The following is a 15,355-nucleotide window of genomic DNA, read 5'->3' on the forward strand; positions in this document are numbered from 1 at the left end:
TGCCTCTCCTTTCCTCTAAATATTTTATACCTAAAATTAAACTATAAAAGGACAAGAGTTCTGGCCCTCTATGTACATAAAGCAGAAACACCTTTTTCCTCATAGATTTAATCTAGATTCAATTGTAAGCAGCATTCCAGATATGAAATTAATAAGTGAAAGGATGTGGTGGCATTTCAAAAAGCTACATTCACTAACTTATCAGATGAACTTTACAAAGAGCAGAGGACATTAGCTGGAAAGCCTCTTTTTCTGATTAGAAAATATTAAGTGTACAAATGGTTGAATAAAGTCACATTTCAATACAAAATGTTTGTTTATACAAAATAATTCAGGAATTGCATAGAAATTACATCAGTTATCTTAATAAAATATTACTATGACCATTTACATCTGTTTTTGCTAGTCCCCAATAACATGACACTATGCACAATGGGCTACCAAAGAACAACTGTATCTTAAATGAAATTACATATGTTAAAGAAAATTATGGCATGCACAATACAAAATTCTTATAAAATTAAACATTTATATTAATCCAAACAATTTAAAATTCTTGCTCCAGTTATATCTGAATTTACATACAAAAATATAGATGTCTACAACATTTGAAAAAGCTCCATTGGATAACACCAAAATTCACTTATTTAAACTTAAAAGATAACTTAAGACCAGAAAAAAGCAGTAAGAAATGTAAACATTTATCAAATAACATGGTAGAAAGTTTCTTTATGGAATATTTCCTGTATTTTGTTTAGTTAAAGTGCTGGTATATATGGTTATGACTTTATATTTTGCATAACCTGTATCATATGTTAAAAGAAATAGTAATATTAATGTGAGCTTCCAGTTTTAAAATTAAGAACTTAGCAGTAATTTGGACAATTTAAATTATATTACAATTATTTCTGTAAACAACTTTTTATAGCTGAATCTGTTGTACTGTTTTGACATTTCCTCTCTTCATCTTAAGTGAACTTTCAATTCTGAATGTATAAAAATACCTTTATTTCAATACACTGTAATTAGATTAAGTTCTGGTGAGAAGACGATCGTTTTAAACAAAGATATTTCTCTTGGGTAAAAGCAAGGACTTCCAAAATTTAAAAAAAATCCCAAAACCTAACTTGTCTATTAACTGCCGCCACAAAGTCTACTTATTTCTCGGTTATCAATTGATAGAAAAGAATAATGTATACATTACATAATATTAATATGTAGAGATGAGATAGTGGAGTCCCCTAATAACTAGGTAGCTCAGCTTGTTCATGCTTGAACACATACTGATATTAAAAACAATATCACATGGATATCAGTCTTTATAAAGAGAACAGAAAAGACTAGATTTTAACACATAAAAGGTTAAGGCCTGATCCTGAACACTTTACTCAGTTGGAACTTCCATTCACAGCAACAGGAGTATTAACCAAGTAAAGAGAGCATTATTGGACTCATTTGTCTGTTAAGTTGGATTTACTATACAAATTGCTTAAAATATTTTTTATTCCATCCTTTTGTTATAAAGGTATTTAAAATACAACATTTTACTACATATTAATAAAATGAGCATTTACATTATTTCAGTGTTCGATATTTTCTCTTGAATTTTAACTAGAAATTGTTTAAGTATGACAGGGTCCAAATGCACATTTGAGGAAGCATCTTGCAATTAACTAAATATCACAAAACTAAATGTCACAAATGAGACATCCACACTGAGGAGGATTCAGTCTAAGCTATGCAGACTTGAAGATCCAGGGAATAGTTTAAAGTGCCATTAACTTTCATAATATTTCAAAGAGCTTTAATTACTTCCATTCCCTATGTGAAAAGGCTCCAATTTTCACACTATTAGTGCTACTGTGGATACGATAGCTTGTCAGCATTTCCAGAATAAACTCAGTTTAGGACCTGATCAACATTTGCTCCAAGCTGGAACTTGGCATAATGCAGTGTTTTTTTCAGAGCCTCGGAACAAGAGGAATACAAAAAAAAAAATAAAACCCAAAACCCTGCCGTTTTTTTTTTTTGGAAGATGGAGAGTGCAAAACAGAAAATAGATGTGAATGTTTTCAAAAATTGATAGATTTAGATAACCAAAAGAGCTCTGAATTTTAATTCTGAAATTTTGCAGCCAATTTCTCAAGATCGGCATGAGTAAGTACTTTGGAGGAAAAATAGTTTGGTTGGAAAAATTACTATGCAAGCAAATTAACACACTCTCCATCCCACACCTATCAGCTTTTTAACACATCCTTAATGCAGATGAATGGTAGCTGCATGAGCAATAAAAGACTATATGGTGCTATTAGTCTCATCATCTCTGCTGTTTTTAAGAGGTATGTACACTAAACTATTATGGGTATTGGAATATTTATACTGTGCAATCAGTATTTCAATACAATCCATATATATATGGAGACTGACAACAGCTTCTTTGGAGCATGTACACTTGTTTCAACATGCACTTCAGTGCAAAACTTTTCACACTCTTACAGTTAGATTTGTTTATGAAGCAAGGATCTTCAGCAATAAGACTGACAACCTACCCTTATTCTATTCTAGTATTCCAGAAACATTCATGCTAGCATATTAAAAATACATGCCACATGCAGTATACAATCCACGTTTAACCAGTCAGCTAAGGCAGAAAGATTATCCTTAACCACAGCTAAACATTCCAAGTAAACAGTATTTGCTGAATGTGTTCAATACATCCAAATATTCCGCTGATTTTAAACTCTCAGTTAACAGATGGCACTGTCACTGCAGTGAAAGGCTGTCAGAAATTAGTTTCAATTTCTCTGCTTCAATCCATTATCAAGTCTTAGTCACAGAAATGTGCTTATGTTATTAGATCACTGTCTTGAGCACTTTTATAAGTTGTTTAACTAGAGTCCGTTTATTAACATTCACAACTTTTTATATTTTTATTCTCTATTATATTAAACGTTTTTTGGACTAAAACTTGAAAAGTGCAAATATATTCAACTAAATCACCTTCAAAACATAAGGCTCTCCCCTGATGCCAGAACTCCAGTTTCTCAGGAGTAAAAGCCATTGCCAGCAATGGACATGAAAGGAAGTACCGCATAAGAGGATCATTCGAAAGTGCATTTCAGTATAACCATGCTGCACGAATGGACAAGCCATAATCTCACAATATTCACCACTGGAATAGATTATAATCCTAAATTCAGTTCAGAGGACCTGCACAGCCAGCCATGTATTAACATACTAAGTCTGTCATGAAGTCTTGCAATGAATCATCAAATCGAAAACGTTTAGAGACTGTACTGCTGTCTTCTGGAATGTTTTCTTTATCTGCTCGGTCACCACAGGTACCATTGCAAATTGATTTAGTATTCCTTTCCTCTGAACACTTTGTTGTGTGTTCCTGCATTGGAGAAGGACAGGAAGATTCTTCAGGACTATGCAATAGTATGAATTCCCCCTGTTTCAGCCAAGAATGAGAGAGACAGGCCTCTGCTGTTGGTCTTTCCCTTTAAAAAAAAAAAAAAAAAAAAAAAAAAAGGCTGTTTTACTTAAATAAGTGAAAGCATTAACCTCTTATATGGAATGCACAGCTTATTTCACAAGTTTGGACATGTGAAAGGTGGACAGTCTTGGAGAGTGAAGTCTTAGCCCCACAACAGGTATTAATAAGGGCAACAATTTTACAGCGTCCTCAGATTGTTGCCTTCTTACTGCCAACACAACTACAGTAACTCCTCACGTAACGTTGCAGTTATGTTCCTGAAAAATACAACTTTAAGTGAAACGATGTTAAACGAATCCAATTTTCCCATAAGCTTTAATGTAAATGCGGGGGGTTAGGTTCCAAGGAATTTTGGGGGGGGGGGCAGACAAAAGGCATTATATACTGTACAGTACTATACTGTACTGTGGTGAGGAGGTGCCCCTGGCTTACCCCTGGGGCTCAGGGCTGGGGGTGCAGGGTCTCGGAGGGAGTTAGGGTGTGAGAGGGCGCTCAGGATGGGGGTGCGGGAGGAGGCTCAGGGCTGGGGCAGGCAGGAGGTGCAGAGCTGGGGCAGCTCCTGTTTGGTGCAGGGTGTGTGCAGGTGGCTCTGCGCAGCGCAGCACCTCCCCCATGGCCGCGATTCTGGGAGCTCCCCCCCGCAGGCAGGGCCACCTGGAATGCAGGGGATTTAGGGGCTGCAGGGCCCTGGGGGCCCCGGCCTGCATCTCTAAAGCCCCTTTCGGAATGCGGCCCTGCGAGCACGGGCCAGAGGACTCAGGAGGAGCAGGGGCAGTCGCGCAGCCAGCGGCCGGAGAGAAGCGGCGCTTTCTCCTTCAAAAGCACCGCTTCTCTCTGGCCAGCTTTGAAGGGGACAGCGCCGCTTCTCTCCAGCTATTGGCTGCCCCTGCTCCTCCTGAGTCCTCCAGGCCATGCTCGCAGGGCCGCATTCCAAAAGGGGCTTTAGAGCTGCAGCCCCTGTGTTCCGGGTGGCCTTGCCTGCTGGGGGGGAGGAGGGGGTTCCCAGCTAGCTCTCTCCCTCCCTCCTAGAAAGTCCTATGCGCCGCCAAACAGCAAGCGCTGGGAGGGAGGGAGGAAAGGAGAGGGAGGAGGCGGAAAAGAGGAACTTGTGCAATGCTCCCTTGTAAAGTCAGCCAAATGACTTTATAAGGGAGCATTGCACAACTTTAAATGAGTATGTTCCCTAATGGAGCAGCGATGTAACTTCGAAACAACGTTAAGCGGGAGGACGTTAAGTGAGGAGTTACTGTATAAAGGACTGCTTGGATTCAAATCTGGCTCAGGCTTCAGAATTGTTAACGAAAATGCAAATGCAGGGTCAAACTTTGCCCTCTGCATCTTAAGATCATTTACTTATAGGTAAAATTTGGCCAGCAGAAGTATTATTTACAATGCATAAGCAAAAAATACATTCAAGACCGAGTATGCGATCTGGCAGTTAGTTTATCTGCAAACTGAGCAAATTTGATTTGGAAGCCATGATGGCATTTTTTGAAGTAAAACTGCTTTTAAGCAAATAGCATCTTACTAAGCGGAAAAATCAGTTACAAACGGACATTACCACCAGTTAATCTGATTTACTGTCAGACTACCTGATAATTTTACAATTCAACATTTCAACAGAATTTCCATTATTGGGATCTCACTAGTCAAGTCAGATTTTCCATTTGAATCCAGCACATTCTAAATATTTACACCACATAGAATGTATCCATATGGAAACCAACATTTTTATGTTAAATGGTAACTGGTCTTATCACATTTATATTACAGTAGCAACTCAATCAGGATCAAGGCCCGGCTTTGCCAGATGCTTACAAACAAATAGAAAGATGCACCGAAGAATCTGCTACCTACTCTGGGTTTTTGACAAGGAGTTTTTGAATGAAGTCTCTGGCCAGGTATGAAACTGATGCAAAAGTTTCCTCTGAATAATCCACATTGATTTGAGAGATATTGAGGAAAGTTTCTTGATTATCAGCCCCCACAAATGGAGATTCTTGAGTTAGCAGCATATATGAGATTACACCAATATTCCTGAAATGAAACAAGATGTAATTTATCTTTCATCCTAAATTATATCACTGCTGCTATGGTCAGTGTTCTTTGTTATTTCACATTCCACAGGCAGCAAGAGAACCAAAGTATGCCACAGTTCTAAGCAATTTGATTACATATACATGCAATACCTGATGTGTATTTCTTAATGAATCATTCAGATCATTAAGTGAAAGTTGCTCGGCTACTTAAATCTGCTCCAGCCATTTCTTTCTTGCAGCCGCCATCACTCAATTACCTTCTACTTTGGAGGGTAGGCTAGAGTGTGTTTTCCAAAATCAACATTCATGCTTTGTTTTGAATTCATCAATACAGATACACACGAAGAACGTGGTTAGCAACCCACCTGATGTCCAGACACATCATTCCACAGTTATGTCACCTTTATCCCAATAGTACAAGAAAGCACTAAAGGGAACCAGGAGCATTCAATCTCTTTAATACAAAAGTTATTTAGCATAGAACTACACTACAGCTGGGTAATAATGGCTTTCAGTTAACTAGCAACCCCAATAATAAAAAAAAAAGTTTAGGTTCAGGTTTAAAAAAAAAAAAAAAAACCCACAAAATTTGTCAGCAAGTCAAAAAACTCAATGTTTGGTTTGATCTGTCTCAGTTTCTCCTTTTGAATTCGGGTATTTTAAGAAAAAGGAAGGGAAGACTCACAAATCAACCAAAACCTCTAGCCCAGTGGTCCCCAACCTTTTCCGTGGGGCGGGCGCCGAACGACTAGCCTCTGAGGACCATGGCCGCTGGACAAGCAGTCGCCGAAATGCCGCCGTGAAGCGGCATTTCGGCGGCTGCTTTTCCGGCGGCCAGAAGGCGGGCGAACATGGATGCCCCAGCGGGCACCATGACCTCTGCAGGCACCACGTTGGGGACCCCTGCTCTAGCCTATAGAGTCATTCTCAAACTTGCTCATGCACAGTGACTATGAATTGCCACTATGGCAAGGTCTGGAGGTCAAGATTGTCCTTACCACAAAGTTGAGTCTTAGTGCTGTGGAAATAGAATGCCTAAAGGAAGCTTCTTCCTGACTGGGTAATATTACCACTACTTTCTACCCCAGGTTATGGAGCAATTCCTCAGTAGTTATGACACTGCCTTGCCAGAAACTGGATATTCATTTCCCCGATTCAAAAGGACTGTGTAGCTGAATTAAGGGATTGCTATAGATCCAATACCCTACCATGTTTAAAAGATGCACCTATTTTAAATACACCGCTACCTCGATATAACGCTACCCGATATAACACGAATTTGGATATAACGCCGTAAAGCAGCGCTCGGGGGGGGGGGGGGGGCAGGGCTGTGCACTCCGTGGATCAAAGCAAGTTCAATATAACGTGGTAAGATTTTTTGGCTCCCGAGGACAGTGCTATATCGAGTTAGGGGTGTATATCTTGCAGGAAAGAGAAACTCTTTTGCTCTTTATTCTTAAAATAAGAGCAATTTTCTCTTTTTTTTTTTTTTTTTACTTCCCCATTCTAAATACAATTTTTACAGCAAATCGCATACCCCTGTAGTTCACATTTTACCTAGTTTTGGAGGATACAGTAAATGTATTTGACCAATAGCCAGCTACTGTTCTGGCATGGTATGCTGTCAAAGGCAATCTGTTCCTACTGTTCTAGCACACCTTTCCAGACCGTTTTGGAGCACTAGAAGCTCCTGGTACTGTTGTTGCTGTCCTGGGATCCCCATGAACTCCAGCTCCAAGGCAGAGGGTCTCACTTGGTTCCAAGGCAAGGAGGGAAGCTGCCCTCTTCTTAATAGACTTATGGAATGTTTTCCCCTCCCTCCTGTGAGTGGGTCTTCTCCTTATCCTCATCTTTTGAGAGGAGCCCTTGTGTCTGCTGGAGTGTTCCATCAGAGCACTACTCAGCAGCTCCAGTCAACAAGATCCCAAGGCTTCATGGTGAGCTCCATCGGGTGCTTGCGAAGTCTGAACTCCTAGGACTGCTTGGTGCAGGGACAGGAGTGACAGATGTCACACCTTAATGAGATGTGCGACTCCCCCAGGCAGCAAAGGCAGCTCTTGTGTGGTTCACTTACTAGGATGTCCCAAAGGCAGGAAAGGTAAGACTTGAAGCCTAGACCTTGGGCATAAGTGCCTCAAACATTGGGGGATTAGTGAAAGTGGGAGGAAGAACCTCTGATCCTCATGATCTAAACGATGACTATACACTAAATATGAAACTTAACTAACAAAACTTAACTATACCCAATATTTTTTACAAGAATGTTGAACCGGCAAAGCTACAGGAGGTTCCATCCCAGACCACCAAAGGTAGAAAAAGAACTGCAGAGGCAGTTGGTCTGTGCTGCCAATGAGGCCCTCGGTTCACAGCAAGAAGTGTAAGGTTCAAGTGCAGACCAACATACACTGCCACTGAAGAACTGTCAGTCCAAAGTGCATGGAGCATGTGTGCACCCATAGTTAATACCCATAGAGACCAGCTCTTAAAGAAGAAGGGCAGGAACCATGTACAAAAAATTTAAGAATCCAGACTGCAAGAGCATAACATTTTTAAATTTATGGTAGCAGTGGAAACCCATACTGCAACATAAAGATGCACATAAGGTTCCCACGTTGTTACTCATACAAATAGAAAAAATAAACTTGTTTTTCCAGTTTCATGGAGAGCTGTGGAGAATGTGGAAGACAGATACTTACTCACACAGACATATGCTTACAGTATCCTATTATTGAGATACAGTTAGGGCATGAAAAAATAAAGTTGAACTCCACACCATGTAGTTTATGAGAAAAAACAAAACAGGTGAGGTTTCTGGGTGTGAGGAAAGACTTCTATGCTAGGGCATATTTGGAATTGGCCATTATAAAAAAAAAATTGAAAAAAACCCTTACACAATGAAAAATTGTGAGGAAAGAGGTTGTTATTGCTGCCTTTAATGTGCTCCAGGCTCAGGAGCAAATTATAGGTAAAATAGCTTTACTGCCCATTATTTTTCTGGAGTTATGTGGAACAAGATCAAAATAAGAAGAACTTCTTAATATTCATGAAGATGTGCAGATTCAGTTAACTTTCTAGATTAAGAACTTTGAAAGAGAAAGAAGGGAAAGTGGGTGGAACTAAAATTCATAAATGTGAGATTTTTGGTACACATTCATGGGCAACGTTCTTTTTTTGGGAAAACATTTCATATGTATAGGAATAAGTCTGATTTGAGATATGAATGTTTACTCAATTCACTGTGTTCACGCCACCATTAGTAGTTCACACCACATTTTTAGTAGTTATAGCATGTTTTATAAGATACTAGATTGTTAGATACTAGTTTCAGTGTTTGATGGGCAATGTAAAGATTAATGTAGGCCTGAGAGGCCAATTAAAAATGGGCTGCACCTGCCAGGTGGGTTAGTGTTAACTGATGATGAAGCCCACCTGGAGAAATGCTGGGAGAGGACTATAATCAAAAGATGTTTGTAGCAGAAAGGAGCTGTAGGTAGAAAATGAGGAACTCTGCAGTCACTCTCTGGGAGGGGTCGTGATGAAAAAGTTCAGGAGCTGGCTAGCCCTAGGATCCTCTCCTGAGTAGAGCAGAGAAGTCTAGGAAGATGCCTGGGTAAAGACCCACCAACCACTTGAGTGGAGTAGACTCTGGGGGGAAGCCTTGACAAAGGCAGTATCTGGATTTCCAAGGAGAGCACCTTTGGAGATGTTCAGCTGTTGAACAAAGCAAGGGAAAGAGCAGAAGAGAGAGAGGAAAGATCAAGCCTGAGGGCAGGAATAGGTTTGAGTTTATAGTTTTAAACTGGGATTTATTGGGGGATTCCAGGGGAGAGCCTTGCAAAAAGGGTGAGATTAAAGAGGCTGCAGAGAGACCCGTTGACAGGCTCAGATAGGTAGCAGGGGGTGAGTTTGAATATAGACACAGCTATACTTATAACTATAGGGTCCCTGTGCTGAAACCCAGAGGAGAGGGAAGGCCCAGGTTCCACTATCAAACACCAGAGAAAGTGGTGCAAAGACCCTGAAAAGGAGATAAGGACAACCAGAAGGGTGTGATGACCATGAAGTGTAATGTTGGGGCTGAAAACCTTTTGTGACAACATTAGATTTTTATTTGTTGGACTCTCTGTACCCCAGAAAGGGTGGAGTTAAATCATGACCTGACGAGAGGGTTGATTCACGAGACAGGCAACAAAAGACTAGAACGATTATCGAGAGGAGGTACTAGACAAGATTGAGCTGCTCTGCCACACCCAGCCACAAGAAGTGCACTCTTCTACACAGTGCTACCAGGTTTATATTGTTTCTGCAGAGTGGGTATAGGGCTTGGAGTCCCTTGAGGAAACGCTTGGTGATTGGATGAGCAAAAACAGAGGTATCATCAATTTTGTCATGAAAGGTTGCAATAGCAGCTAAATGGACTCTGATGGAGCTGAAAGAAAGGCTGGATCACTTAAGGTCCAATAGGTAGTCAAGTATGAGCGAGAGAGATACAGACGTGGGACAAAGTTGTTTAGCTGAACACCATTGTGTGAATCGTTTCCACTTTCGTAGATAGGTGGTGCGAGTAGATTGTGTTCTGCTATGTAGGAGCACTCTTTGAACTTGTTCAGCGCAATCTAGTTCATTTTGGGAGAACCATGTAGGAACCAGGCTTTGAGGTGAAGCATGGACAGGTTGGGGTGGAGAAAATCGGCCATGTTGCTGTGATAGGAGGTTCGGGATGAGAGGCAACGAAACTGGTGGTCGAATCGACATTCTGGTGAGGAACGGAAACCACGGTTGTCTGGGCCACGATGGGGCAATCAGGATCACCTTGGCACGGTCTGTTCGTATTTTTATCAGGACCCTGCTGAGAGCCGGTATCGGAGGAAAAGCATAGAGTAAGTTCCGGTGCCATGGGATCATGAATGCGTCTCCCAGGGAATGTTTGCCCAGTCCCTCTCTGGAGCAAAAGTCGGGACATTTCGTGTTTTTCGCAGTTGCAAAAAGGTCTATGGTTGGGTAACTCTAAATGCGGAATATGTTGTGAATGGTTTTCTCGTCTATCTCCCATTCATGGTCCCAGGGAAAGGGTCTGCTTAATTCGTCCGCTGTGGTGTTCATCACTCCGGGAAGATAGGCCGCTGATATCCGGATGTTGTTCGCCAGGCACCAATTCCAGAGCTTCATAGCCTCTGTGCAAAGCGAGTGGGAGCGAGCGCCTCCCTGCCTGTTTACATAGAACATGCAGGCAATGTTGTCTGTCATTATGCGTACATGGCGATTCCTGATTAGTGGGAGGAAGTGACGGCACGCATTGCTTTTGGCTCGAAGTTCTAGGACATTTATGTGCAGGGAGGTTTCGGTTGAAGACCATAGCCCCTGGACTGTGTGGTGAGACATGTGTGCACCCCATCCTGTCATGTGTGCATCAGTAGTCAGTATGAGGGATGGAGCCTCCTGAAGAAAGGGGACTCCAGAGCAGAGGTTGGAGTGAACTGTCCACCACAGTAGAGAATCTTTGACTCGGAAAGGTATGGAGAGAGGCTTGTTTAGAGTGCACATTCGGTCTGTAAACCGTGCCCAACCACGCTTGGAAGCACCTCATGTAGAGTTGTGCATTTTGGACCACAAAAGTGCACGAGGCCATGTGACCTAGTAGTTATAGACAGTCTCGGGCAGTGACCTGGGGACTGTTGCAAAGTTTTGTGGCCAGTAGGCTTATGGAGTTGAAGTGATCGGGTGGGAGAGATGCCAATCCCGTCCAGGAGTTTAGGTATGCTCCTATTAACTCCAGATGTTGGGTGGGGCACAATGTGGATTTGTTTTTGTTTGTTTTCTATCTCTAGGCCTACAAATAATTGACGGTAAGCCGCATGAATCGGAGAGCTTCGTCGAACGTTGAAGCTTTGAGGAGGCAATCGTCGAGGTAAGGAAATATTACGACCCCTTGTTTCCTGAGGTCGGCAGTGACTACGGCTAGGATCTTGGAAAAAACACGGGGGGCTGTGGACAGTCCGAAGGGGAGAACCCTGTATTGAAAATGTGTTAAGCCAAGGGTAAAACGGAGGAAGCGTCTGTGGGCCGGGTGTATAGTCAAATGAAAATAGGCATCCTGTAGGTCAAGGGCTGAAAACCAATCGCCCTGCTCCAGCGCTGGGATTATGGTGGTGAGAGTAACCATCTTGAACTTTTGCTTTTTGACAAATTTGTTGAGCCGCCTGAGGTCGAGGATCGGTCACCATCCCCCAGTTTTCTCTTCTGTTAAGAAATAATGGTAGTAAAAACCCTTCCCTTTGTGTTGTTCGGGCACAATTTCTATTGCTCCCAGTTGAAGGAGATGTTGCACCTTGGAGGAGCAGTTGCTCGTGAGAAGGATCCCTGAAGAGGGAGGGGAGGGTGGGTGGGTGGGAGGCAAGGAGAGGAAGGGGATGGGAGTAGCCAATTGTAACGACCTCTACAACCCACTTGTCGGTGGTAATGTTCTGCCATTGATGGGAGAATGGTCGTAGGCGGTGTCCAAAAATAGGTGTACTGGCTGAAGTGGGAACACTGTTTTCTAAACCCTCGACCAAGGCTTCAAATTTGCTTATTAGTTGGAGGGGGTTGAGGCACCCCCGCAGAATTGGGATGACGATGCTGGAATCTCAGTCTCTGGCGTTGCTGTTGCTGCTCTTGTGATCTATGGAAGTGTTGTGTATATGCGAGGTAGCGTGGGCATTGGTAAGGTTGATATCTATATTGTCGCCTTCTGGTCGTAGGTGTTTGGAGTCCTAAGGACCAGAGGGTTGCCCTTGAGTCCTTCATTGAATGAAGCAAGTCATTCGTGGTGGAAGCAAAGAGTTTTTCACCATCAAAGGAAAGATCTTCAATGGTACTCTGGACCTCTCGAGGAAAGAAAGAAAGAGGAGAGCCATGAACCTCGGCGCATGACCACTGCTGTGGTGGTCGATCTTGCTGCAGCATTGGCTACATCGAGGGCCGCTTGAAGAGCGGTACGTGATATGATTTGTCCCTTGGAAACCAGAGCTGTGAATTGTTGTTTCTTCTGCTCTGGAATGTCATCAATAAAGTCCATGAATTTATTATAGTTTCTGTGGTCATATTTTGCAAGAACTGCAGTATAATTAGCAATACGAAATTGTAACATTGAGGATGCATATACTTTATGACCAAAGAGGTCCAAGCGTTTACTTTCCTTGTTGGCCGGGGTGGACCGGGAATACTGTTGTTTGGTCCTTTGGTTCGCTGCGTCTACTACCAACGAGTTTGGCACCGGATGGGTAAAGAGGAATTCAGAGTCCTTAAAAGGGATGAAGTACTTTCGGTCCGCTTGTTTACAGGTAGGTAGGCTTGTAGCTGGAGTCTGCCAGATGGACTTAGCAGGTTCTAAAAGGGCTACATTGATTGGTAATGCAACCCTAGAGGAAGAAGAGGGCTGTAGGATGTCCGTTAACTCATGCTGTTGTTCAGGGACTTCCTCCAAGTTAATTCTCAAGTCACTGGCAACTCTTTTAAAAAGGTCTTGGAATTTTGAGAAGTCATCCGACGATGTTGGAGGAGGGGGAAGTAAGGCTTCTTCAGGCGTTACCTCCGGCTCTACTGGGATAGGAGAAGGATTTGGTTGATCCTGCAAGTGTGACGGTGCTGCCTGGTGTCTTGTGTCATTGGTAGGTTCGTCAGGTGGTGGTACTAGGCAGGTGTTGCGCCTGGTTGAGGTGGAGTAGCGCGTGTGTTCGAGGGTACGATGCCCATAGGGCCCAATATTGCCATGGTGGTGGGTAGGGCATAGGTGGTGCCATCCAGGGGTTCACGCCCCAGGGGGCAGGATCCTGAGAATAGGATGAGGTAATTTTTCTATGACCTCCGTTGACTGGGATCTGGGAATGTGAGTCTTGATACGGTGAAAAATCCCCCTGTAGTCCAGCTTCCTCCTCACTGGAGGAAGGCTGTTCAGACCCTGACTCAGTCCCTGGAGAGAAGCAGGCATTCAGCAGGGGTGACTGCAGGATAGGTGACACAAACAGATCTTTTGCCTGAGTGAATTGCAGTGCTGAGGCTCCTGTGAGAGGTGAAGGCTGTGCAGGAGGAAGTTACAGTGAGGAAACATTCCTCTGAGCCGGTGTTTTGAGTCTTGGCTCACTGCCAGTCAGCTCAGTGGGTGTCGGTGCTGTGACCGGTGCCGGGAGAGCAATATCAGCCTGCGGGGGAGTCAGGCAGGTTGTGGAATGTCGGCACCGCATTCGTCGTGGTGCCGAATGGTGCCAGAAGAGAGGCAGGCAGCTGGAAGCCTGAAGCCTCGGCACTGGAGTTTCGCGCTGCCACCGCAGCCTCAGGCAGGTTTCGCGTGGTGCCGGAGGAGCCCGGCTCATCAAAAGTGCTCAGGCGGGGAAGCACAGGCAGGGAAACAGTAGATCTGCCTGAAGCAATTTTATGTCTCATGACTTTCTTTGGTGACGAAAGCTGCCCTTTTTTTGTTGTTTTGTTGAGCTTCTTTGAGGCGGGGGGGCTGTGGCGGGCAGCAGAGCTGGCATCAGCGCCATGGTCTGAAACTGACCCCAGAGATTTCTGAAGTAGGAGCAGTTTGAGTCTGAGCTCCCTGTCCTTCCGTGCCCTGGAGCTAAGTTTGCTGCAGTAGGCACATCTTTGGGCAATCTGGGTCTCCCACAAACATTTTATACATTGTGAGTGGCCATCTGACAGAGGGATAGCCTCCCTGCATGTAGAACAGCGCCTAAAGCCTGTGGAGCCAGGCATGTCCGAAGCGGCTGCGGCTGACTGGAACGATTTTTTTTTTTTTTTTAAACAGACAGAAGTGGTAACTAACTATAACTAACAACGAACTAACAACAAACTAACTAACTAGAAGGCAATTGTAACCAGAGGAAAGAATTTCTTAAGGAGTCTGCTGAGCTCTGTCTCAGGCCGGGGACGGTAGAGAAGGAACTGAGGAGACCGGCCATGCATGCGTACTATTAAGCTAGACTCAGAACTGGGGGGGCAGGCTCTGCGCATGCGTGGCCGGTACGAGTACTGCTACAAAAGTCTCCGAGCAAAGGCGCAGGGACGCACCAACATCTGGAGTGGAGCGCCCACAGGGACATCTCTCAAAGAAGACGACTGAGCTGCTCTGCCACACCCAGCCAGAAGAAGTGCACTCTTCTACACAGTGCTACTAGGTTTATATTGTTTCTGCAGAGTGACTTTTAAATGAAACAAATCTACAGTGCTTTAAATGGAAAGAGTGGAAAATTAACATTTTGGCGAAAGTGTTCCTGCCATAGAAGATAATGATGGAAAAGTAAAGAATTTGTTAGGAAAAAAGTGTGCAAGAGTAGCTGATATCTGAATTATTTAGTGTCCAATTTCTTTAAGCTTAGTTACTATTATCTTTAGAAGAAATAAACTTACCACATATCTGCAGCCGTGGTAATAGGATCATAGTTTAAGATTTCTGGAGCTGGGGGGAAAAAAAGTGATAGCCTTGAATGCATGATTAAAAATATGTAATATGCTATGTCCTATCCAAACATTTGTCATTCTCTGGATTTTTGGCAATTTTATACTAAACTTCAAGACTATAGGACTAAACATGTAGTTTGTATAGTGAAGTTTATATTGCTATTATATTTCACTACAAGACTGAAGATGAAGGAAATAAATGGCACATCTCTGAAGAGCACTAAAATCACTTATGGATTGGCAGTTGCTTACACACAGCAGGTTTAGAGTTGTAAGACTAGACAGGAAGCTTCTTTTACAGCCACCTGACCCATTTACATTTAGACAGTTCAATTCTTTGCTGAACCAGAGAGATGGAGCTATTTTAAACACAAAC

The 15,355-nt window shown here is 43.0% G+C and overlaps 1 protein-coding gene across 1 annotated transcript in view; it reads right to left on the reverse strand.

Annotated features, from left to right (window-relative positions):
- Positions 1-2,017: 2,017 nt before the first annotated feature.
- The window catches only part of STK17B (serine/threonine kinase 17b), a 35,478-nt gene continuing 22,140 nt past the window's right edge, over positions 2,018-15,355 (reverse strand). Inside the window, exons 6-8 of the mRNA XM_024195311.3 lie at positions 14,929-14,977; positions 5,357-5,536; positions 2,018-3,503 (exon numbers count right to left, since the gene is read on the reverse strand). Of these exons, the coding sequence (XP_024051079.1) occupies positions 3,230-3,503; positions 5,357-5,536; positions 14,929-14,977 (503 nt within the window). The 3' untranslated portion in view covers positions 2,018-3,229. The remainder of the gene's footprint in view (positions 3,504-5,356; positions 5,537-14,928; positions 14,978-15,355) is intronic.

Source organism: Terrapene carolina, unplaced genomic scaffold (assembly GCF_002925995.2).
Source record: "Terrapene carolina triunguis isolate 2854851 unplaced genomic scaffold, T_m_triunguis-2.0 Scaffold62, whole genome shotgun sequence".
NCBI classification, from domain to species: domain Eukaryota; kingdom Metazoa; phylum Chordata; order Testudines; family Emydidae; genus Terrapene; species Terrapene triunguis.